Below are 9,613 nucleotides of genomic sequence, written 5' to 3' on the forward strand. Positions count from 1 at the left end.
GAGACATTTAATAAAATATTCATGGGGGTGTTATATTTGAACCTGTGTGTATACTTTTGACCCTGTGAGATGGGTCAGTTTGTAAGCCTGGGGGGCTCCCAGTCTGATGTGGTGGTTAGTAATACTGGGGAACCACAAGGAATGGTCCTATTGCCATTCTTGTTTACCTTGTACACCTCAGATTTCCATTACAACAGTGAAACATGACACTGCAGTAGTTGGTTGTATTAAGGGTGGGCAAGAGTTAGAGTACAGGAAGCTGTTAAGGAACTTTGTGGAGTTCAAATAAATCACCTCCTTCTGAATGTCAGCAAGACAAAAGAGATGGTGGTTGACTTCAGGAGGAAATAGCTTGCTGCTGGCGCGGAGGGAAGGGGACAGCATCAGTGTCAGAGATGCCAGGAGGATCAACAAACTCATCTGCAACCCTGGAAGCATCATTGGTCAGAATTTGGAGGTGTTTGAGTCAGTGATGGACAGGAGGTCACTGAACAAACTGTTCTACATCATGGACATCTCTCCCACTCAACTCCACACTTCTCCCTCAGACTGAATCGCTGCCATGAAGAACGCTTCAGGAAATCATTCCTGCCGTTCTCTATAAAGCTCTGTAGTAACTCTTCATTCTGTGACTGGTGAATACACATGTTAGACATAGGATTCCAAACATACTTTGTATTATACCTTCGTGCAGCTATGTTTCTTTGATTTATAGATTCATTAAAGCAATTTGCACTTCTTTCTTATATTTATCTATCTATAAAGCACGCAAGAGAAATAAATTGAAGGTAACATCAGAAAAATTTCTTGGCGAAAAATGCACATATATGTAACATATACATAACACCTATATTCTTGAAACAAACGGTTTACTTGAATTTTCAGTCTTCAGATCCATGCTCCAGTCCAGTAGGCGGCGGTAATGCTAATAAACTCAAAAGAAGAAGAAGCCACAAAAACACGGGTTTAAATGGATCAGATGAGCGGTGGTCTAAGGTTTACATGAAAAGGAAACTCAATTCAACTTTGGCTTCTTTCATATTCATGTGAGTCATCCTACTATGTGAATTGTTGAGAGTACAGTCGAAAGTCTTCACTAATCAAGGTACGACATAATTCCTAAATTCTTTTTCCGTCAGGTTTGGACCTACAGTCAGTTGCATTTTATGACGATATTCCTTTCCTCTTAGCTAAATTAGTTCTGTGTTTGGCCACCAGGACAATGAAACACTTAAGACACTTGTGAAGAGGGCTCTTTAAAGCAAACGTAGCTTACCGAAAGACTGCTTTGTCTAAAGTTGTAAGATGCTTCTCGCCGAGAACTGCACCTGTTTCGTAGTTATATAGCATGCTAGTAATGTAGTGGTAACCTTTATGCTAGAAGTTATTAAACGGCTTACACAAGTTGCACTCTTTGGATAACTTTTCAAAAATAAATCAAAAGGAGATTAGTATTGATGTCCCAACTTCACAGTTTCTTATGCTTTTTGGTGATGTTTTGGCAGCATGTCAACGTGTCCAAAGGTTTCAAGTCGCAGATTTAATAATATAAGTCGAAAGCAAGAGTAAAAGTCGTCTAAAATGTATTCCAACTTCTGGTCAAAACAGGTATAATCTTAGCCTACCAACACTGTGAGCCACAAGCACTACCCTATGCCGAGAACTTAAAAAAAAAAAAGTATGTAGTTCTCTCGGTTATGATTGAAAATATTCAAACTCATTAGTTGTGGATTCTGCCTTAACGGGTTTTGTAATTGGCGGGAAAGAAAATTGGTCGAAAATGACATGTTCTATCTCCAAAGAAGAGTTTCTCGAAGCATTCTATGACTGTGAGTGGCTGAAACAGACCAAACCATAACTAAAGGGAGGGCTGGCGCCACTCGGGAAACACAAGGGATCATGTATCTGGTTAAAGTTTGAAGGTTGATCTACAGATCAGGATGAATTATTTCCATAAGGTCCAATACACTCGTACTGCAGTTCCACTCACCACAAAAATCATCTGTTGGTTATATTGCCATTTGACTTGTTTCTGATACTGATACTCATCACAACAGCGCATGCATAAGCTTAAGAAATCCAGCAGCATAACTGAACCGATGAAAAATGAATCGTGTCCTTATTTTGAACAAAATAATAGTATGGTATAGGATGGTGCATTATGTTGACTGACTTTGTAAAGCTGTGACGATCACCAGTTAACATGGGTGTGTTTCATAAATCAGTAACAGGTATTATACAGCTCACAGAGGGAGCAAGATATGGCTGACCTGTGGACTCGTGGGAAAAACGTGTGCTTGCGATTTATTTCACATAAATGCATATATATGAAACTTCGGACTCTATTGATTTTTATTTCATTGATTTTAGTCATGTTTTGTATTTGTTAGTAAATTAACAGCTAGCTCAATGCACTTAACACCTTATCTTTTCTGATATCTTTCCTTTTTGGAGCACCTAATAACAATACCACCTCACACAGCTAGATGGAAATACAATAAACAAATGAATCAATAACATAGTGGTGAGTTGACATTGATTGATTTAAGTGGCTTAAAAGACTGTAGAACATTTTGAATCACACATTAAAAAAAATTAACTACCATATTTGATTTTTAAAAATTCTTTCTAGCTAGAGCATCGCTGGTGCATTCAGACATTCCTCTACCATTGAATTAGGCAAGAATGTCTGAAGTTTCTTGAAGGTAGAAGACACTGCTTACTTAGCTTCAGCTGTTGTCATGCCAGTGGTTGTGGGGACGCTGAACAGAGTCACAGTCTCAGGGAAAAAAAAAAGTCCTCTGGAACTTGTGCTGGTGTAGAACCTGATAGAAAAGCACCCACAGCAACCTCTCAGCTCAGGGCTTTCATAGATGAGAGTAAATTCAGTCTTAAGTTTAGGGTATGCCGTGATGATGGTGTTCAGAGCTTCAACAGATAAATAACGACCATTTTCATAAGGTTCAGGCTCCTGTTGCTGCCCAATCTGTACGTCAAGACTAGTAACCTTAAAATGGAGATCACAGAAACTTTTCTTGCCTAGATGATAGAACATGCATCAAGACTTAAAATGGAGAGCAGTTGTTTATGTGTGGCTTTAATAAAGGCTTTATTATTAAAGAACTGTAAATTCTATAATTTCACTGCTCATAATTAATAGTATTATGAAAGAGGGTGGTCATTCTGAACTTGCTCCATCAGAAAAAATAAAAAAAGTTGTACTTTTTTATCTTAAACAGCTTAAACAGCTGAACCACACTGTGCCACATTAACCACCACCTTACGTGTCTGGTTTGTTGGTTTTTGGGGGGTTTTTTGTTGGGGGGCGGGGGGGGGGGGGTGTCTAATTACATTCAGGAGATATGCAAGTATTTAGATTCTCCTTTTATGTTGGTTTTTTAAGAGGTTAACAACAAATAAGCTGCAGGAAATGATGCATGTATGTATGTATGTATGTTTTCACAACACTTTTTCTGTTGTTTTGTTGCAGTGCAATATGTCAAAAATTGGTGCAGCTACACAAAAACCATCCATGAGCCATAATGGTTCCAGTGCCAGCAGCTTTAAAGAAATTCATATTGATGAAGAAGTCAAGATAGCAGTGACCTTGGCTTTAGAGAGGTTTCAGTACAGTGACCAGAAAGGTATAAGCTGTTTTTATTGGTCTATATAAGAAAATAAAAAACATTCATTCTTATAGTATGTAACAGCATTTTGCCAGTGTTATATTCATTACATCTCCCAGAATGAGCAGAAAGTAATTATGGTTGTCACTCAATAATTTACTACTATTTATTATTTTTCTTTCCCTGACTAAACAGAGATGGAATTTCCTTCCTCCTTGACCAGTACAGAGAGGGCTTTCATTCATCGAATGGCCCAATCTCTGGGTTACATTTCTAAGAGCAAAGGGTAAGTTCTTCCTCCAGGATTGTTGCCCATCAGTATCTCAGTCATTACACCTTGTGCTAAATGTAAGCAATTAGCACTGAAAATGAGCTGAGTAATTTAAAAATGAATGTACCCTCTTTCTTAAAAGGGAGAGAGAGCATTAATCTACAGTAAAGTTGGTCTGTAGTTTTGATTTAAGTGATTTTAATGGTGACTTTGCAATTGCATATAATGTCTATAGCCATACCCTATTGCTGATGTGGACTTCCTTAATAAAAAGAAATATAATAATTAGGAATTATTAGTGTTATGGTGAATACATAGATGCCAGTGGTCATTACAAATTGTGCTGTTTGTGTTTTCTCCTGCAACTTTCTGCTTGGCATCTCTGAGGTGCCAAGGAGGTTGACAAAAGCCTTCTTTTCAGAAACACCTATGCATGCTTGAATAACTGCTCTGCTTCCCATTCAGCACTTACACAAGGATTAATTAAAGTTATCTAATTTAATTCCAGTTACAGGAGTACAGACATAGTCCATTTTAATTATGTCAGTAAATAGCTTTTGATCACACCTTTTAGATTTTGCATTTGTAAAGACACTGTGATTATACTTAAACACAAATCTGCAAATTGATTATAATTCAATGTGATATTACCAGGGTTTGAATATTTAAAAAGAACATTTCATCAAAGATTTCAATTCATCCTTGAAACCTTTTTATGTGATTTACTGAAAGACTAGTAAATTGGTAAATTGGTAAATTAGTAAATTGGTTAATTTTTAATTAATTTTAATTATTCTAGATTATTTTAGGAACTGTAAAATTCTCTGAGGTGATTGAGATGCTAGCATTTAAAGGTTGTACATATCTAAAATTAATTAAGCCACATTCATTATAGGTAACTAAACAGGTATGTGCAACTAAGTTACACATACCAACACCATACCTCTCGTCAGACTTGTCAGATCTTACTGTCAGCTGGTAAACTAGTGGGTAATTAAAGGAAGAAATTTAATTATATTGAATAACCAATGTTGAATTCACAAAAAACAAAACAAAACTTGACAGTAGTTTAAGAAGAAATACAAGACGTTTCTGTCTGTGAGTCCCCCTTAATACAAGGAACAGTGTCTTGTTTTTCACAGTCCTGCAATTCAGTTTTTGCAGCATGACCAGTTCCTGGCACACATTTATTAAATTATGCTCTTAATGTCATTTCTGCGCTTAACAGCTCTCTTTGCAGTTCCTTCAAAATCCTCTTTTATCACCCATGTCTCACTTTACTGCTACACACAAAGAGAAGGTCATTAGTGAACCTAACAACAGGGGTTTCAAATACATCACTTCTTCACTGAAGCCCTACCACACATCCCCACAAGCTAGACTGGGACTGAGGAGCTGTCAAGCCTAACTTACAATTACAGAAACCCCCCCCAGCAATAGACCAAAACAAGTTATAATAAGTATGGTAATGGAAGAACATTTTCCTTGTCTTTCAGAAAGGGACCAAATCGCTTTCTCACCATCAGGAAGAAGAATGAAACGGATAATCCTCAGCCGACCATACCCATGACACTCTCCCAGAATACCTTATATTTTATCCGCAGTTTGCTACAGAGGTTTCCCATCAGCAAGAAGGAACGCATAGATATACAACCCAATGAAAAAAGTGGCATATCTGTGTCTGCAGAACCTGGTGACTGTCATTGTGTGTGCATAAAATACAGCTGTGTTTTACTGATGACTGCTAATATTCTCTATGAACTAGAGAGAAAACAACAAAAACGGACCAAACTGATGTTAAACCAAAATGTTGACTCTTAGCTTACTGGGCTACATGGGGAGAACATTGGTAGATATACATTGGCTGTAACTATGTCTTAAAATATAATTTTATAAAGTCACAGACAGACATAAAGTCAACTTTGCTTATTATTCGCTTATATGTGTGTGTGTGTGTGTGTGTGTGTGTGTGTGTGTGTGTGTGTGTGTGTGTGTTTCCAAGCCTGACAGCACTAGTCATATGGGCTTTAAATGCAGGGGCTAACCCAACCATATGTTTGCTATTTTTTTGATGTGGACCAAATCTCCCATATTGTGCTTCTGCAACAGTAATTGTAAAATAATAACAAACACACACACACAAAGTGAAACAGAAATATCTTTTGACACCTTTCGTCTTTGGATATAGCTCAGTCAGCAGCTGCATTGTTCTTAGCCTGTCTTTGTTGTGTCCTTTCAGACAACAGTTATGACAAGAACAGAGCGAGCGGACGCTTAAACAATGGGATTCCTATGGTTCCTCGTCGGAGAAGTCCATCAGAGCTAGACAGTTTTCGATGCTCCCTGCCTGTGTATGAACACCAGGAGGAGATCATCCAAATTATCAAAAAAAACAGGGTCGTGCTCGTGTTGGGAGAGACTGGCTCTGGAAAAACAACACAGGTGTGTCTGTGGACAAGTAGATATTCCAGCACTTGGTTCTGACATCTTAGTCATGATTGCTTTCTACATTTTTTATTTATTAAACTGTTTATTGTAAGATACAAACTGAAAACGTAGACAACGCACCAATAGCCTCTGGCTGTAATTGCTCTTAGGATGTGGAGGTTACTTGGTAACCTTACCTCCGGTACCTCTGTTTATAACAAGTAAAATATTTAGGTACTCAACCTGTACCTATATGTTATGTTAATATTATAATATGTTAATAATATCAAAAGAAATATCTTTTATGAAATGGGTTTCTTTTCAAAAGCATAGTTGATAAAATGTTTAATGCATGTTTAAAAAAAATAAAGTTATAATTAAATTATATATTATGCCTGGGAAAATAGATCTTAAAATGTACTGTGTTGGGGTTTTCCATTTTCAATGTGGTTATACATACTGATGTATTTTGTCCAGATCCCACAGTTCCTTCTGGATGACTGCAGCAAGAAAGGAGAGTCCTGCAGGATCTTCTGCACTCAGCCCAGACGCCTGGCTGCCATTGCTGTGGCTGATAGAGTGGCAGCTGAGAGGGGGGAAGGTGTGGGCCAGACTGTCGGCTATCACATCAGACTTGAGAGCAGGTAGATAAGACCAAAGCGAAAAATGACCAAATTATATTTAGGTTTCAGTTAAGCGAAGGACTTGTAACATGTCCACAGTACACATGCAACTGTAAATAATTTTTAAACTGATAAAATAATCAGAATTAAACCTAAAAAACATTTCATGTCCCAAAAAAACATTAGAGGCAAAACCGAAACATAAAAGCAGATCTGTCCTTTTTTAAATAATGTGCCGTGGATATAAAGCAACATTATAGTTGAATTTAATTTTATTTATATAGGGCCAGTTCACAACAGCAGTCACCTCAAGGCACTTTATATTATAAGGTAAAGATCCTACAATGTTAGAAAGAAGATCCAACAATTAGATAATCCCATAGAAAAAAGCACTCTGTGACAGAACCAGGCTCAGGGAGGAGCAGCCATTTGCTGTGATGGTAAGGGGAATGGGAAGAGAGCAGAGAAAGACAGGAGAAAAGGCAAACAATAAGAGAAAGAGCCAGAGTATAATGCTGGTGATTAAATACAGTAGTGGTGTATAAACTCACAGATAGTAAAAAAAAAAAAAAAAAGATGAGTGAAGAAGAAACGCTCAGTGCACCATGGGAAGCCTTCCAGCAGCCTAACACTATGGCAGCCATAACTATAACCTTTATCAAAAAGGAAAATGTTAAGCCTAATCTTAAAATTAGATAAAGTTTCTCTCTCCCAAATCTAATTTGGGAGCTGATTCCATAGTAAAAGGGCCTTATAGCTAAAGGCTCTGCCTTTCATTCTGCTGTTGAAAAACCTTGCATCAGGATTGTCCTCCTCATCCCTGTATTATTATGGAACAGTGAGGCTTGGCTCTTGGAAAGTTTGAGCACTGCGCTCATAGTATTGAGACATCCTGTTATGCCAGTTACGCACGTCTTCTGATATCTTGCCCTGTCATTCTAAATAAATGCAGTTAGCTACTGTCATGCACAGACAGAAAATAAGTCATGCTTACTGGTGTTAAAATTAGCTTAATTTACAGTAAATGGCCTGGCACCACACTGAAACACAAAAACCTTAGTAACTCAGGTTTGTTTGTTTCAGTGCGGAATAGACGAGATGAGCTTAATGGTGCACACTGAGAGATTTCTAAGATGTTGTAATCAGTCGGTGTTTATAAAATAGAGTTTTCGTTTTATTGCAATTCCTTTCCTGTCTGCTTGAGAGTGTTTGCTGTAAGGAAGCTCCTAGCGATTAATTTCTCAGTTGACTAAACTAGCGGAAAAAAATTAGACTGAACAGTCTAAAACTAAGAAACACTCAGATATCACGTTAAATTTGAACTGTTTAATGGACAATGTCAACAATGTCAATGTTATGAACACAGCCCTACTCTAAACTGACTGACTGAACTCCTCATCCTGTCACCAAGGGATCCGCGATCTTATTATTTTGCCTTTTAAGGATCTCAAATTAACAGTGTTTTTATTCCCAAATAATTATATAACCAATCTGGCTTCAATGCAAGTCTAATAGCAAACATTTTCATCCTGACATTGCAGTCGCCTGCACTGAGGTCCTCTCAGCTTGTTTTATAAGCGTGAACTTTCAGCTCAAGCATTGACAGTACCCACATGTAAGTAATGTCAGAAGCATGACACAGCCAATGAAAAACCTGAGCTTTTTAAATACGAAATTCATTTTAAAATACATTCTTCCCACTTTTTCAAGGGTGATTTATGTTTAACTTGTCCTCCATGCTTACTGGAAGTTATATGTTTCTTAAAATGGAATTATAAATATGAATACTTTGCATTTCTCAGGGTATCTCCCAAGACATTGCTGACTTTTTGCACCAGTGGAGTACTCCTCAGAACACTGATGACTGGAGATGCCAGCTTGACAACTGTCACACATGTCATTGTGGTGGGTATCAAGATTATACAAGCAGACAGCATATAGTCTTAAAAAAATTTTCATCTACATTATATTGCCCAAAGTATTCACACATTATTCACTCATCCAAAAACTCAGCTTTTCCAATCACTTCCAGGGCCACTTGTGTGCATCAAGGTAACATCAAGCACCTAGGCATGCAGACTTCTTCTGCATACGTGTGAAAGAATGGGTCTCTCTCAGGAGCTCAGTGATAATAGCATAATACCGTGATAGGAAGCCATCTGTTAAACAGCCAACTGTTAGTGATATTAAAACAAAGTGGAAGCGATTACGGTAGGAGTTTAGGATGCCATGAAATATCACAGAGCAGTACCTAGTGAGGTTCTATTGGAGAGTCCATTGCTACAGACCTCCAAATTCCACATAACCTTCAGATTAGCTCAAGAATAGGGCGTAGAGAGGTTCATGGAATGGGTTTCCACGGCCAAGCAGCGGGATCCAAGTCGATGTTGACAGTTGCAGTCCAATTGATTTTGATTTTTGGCTATACTTAGTTATGTTTCTGGTAAATAAAATAAATAGTAAATAAATCAAAACTGTCCTATTGGAATGTGGTGTTTTTGCTGCCTTCTTTGCTTTTTCAAGAAGTTGCCTCTTCTCGCATGTAGTACAACATGTCACAGAAAGCAACATTAAACCAGTGGAGATCGTTAAAAGAAAATGAAACTGACTCTCAACAGGATGAGGTGCATGAGCGTGATGGTCTGACTGACTTCCTCCTCACGAAG

General features: G+C 37.8%; 1 protein-coding gene across 6 annotated transcripts in view; it reads left to right on the forward strand.

The window, feature by feature from the left end:
- The first annotated feature begins 914 nt into the window (after nt 1-914).
- Nucleotides 915-9,613, forward strand: part of LOC116319164 (3'-5' RNA helicase YTHDC2) — a 40,547-nt gene continuing 31,848 nt past the window's right edge. For 3 of the 6 annotated variants that reach the window (XM_039614605.1, XM_039614608.1, XM_031738403.2), the window contains exons 1-8: nt 922-1,105; nt 3,491-3,644; nt 3,822-3,912; nt 5,394-5,602; nt 6,137-6,339; nt 6,802-6,968; nt 8,750-8,852; nt 9,566-9,613. The exon at nt 9,566-9,613 is cut by the window's right edge and continues 109 nt beyond it. In XM_039614605.1, coding sequence (XP_039470539.1) covers nt 3,497-3,644; nt 3,822-3,912; nt 5,394-5,602; nt 6,137-6,339; nt 6,802-6,968; nt 8,750-8,852; nt 9,566-9,613 — 969 coding nt within the window. In that variant the 5' untranslated portion in view covers nt 922-1,105; nt 3,491-3,496. Of the gene's footprint in view, nt 1,106-3,490; nt 3,645-3,821; nt 3,913-5,393; nt 5,603-6,136; nt 6,340-6,801; nt 6,969-8,749; nt 8,853-9,565 lie in introns of all 6 variants that reach the window. The other 3 variants (XM_039614607.1, XM_031738406.2, XM_039614606.1) reach the window with 2 other exon arrangements.

This window comes from Oreochromis aureus, linkage group 7 (genome assembly GCF_013358895.1).
Source record: "Oreochromis aureus strain Israel breed Guangdong linkage group 7, ZZ_aureus, whole genome shotgun sequence".
Classification (NCBI taxonomy): Eukaryota; Metazoa; Chordata; class Actinopteri; order Cichliformes; family Cichlidae; genus Oreochromis; species Oreochromis aureus.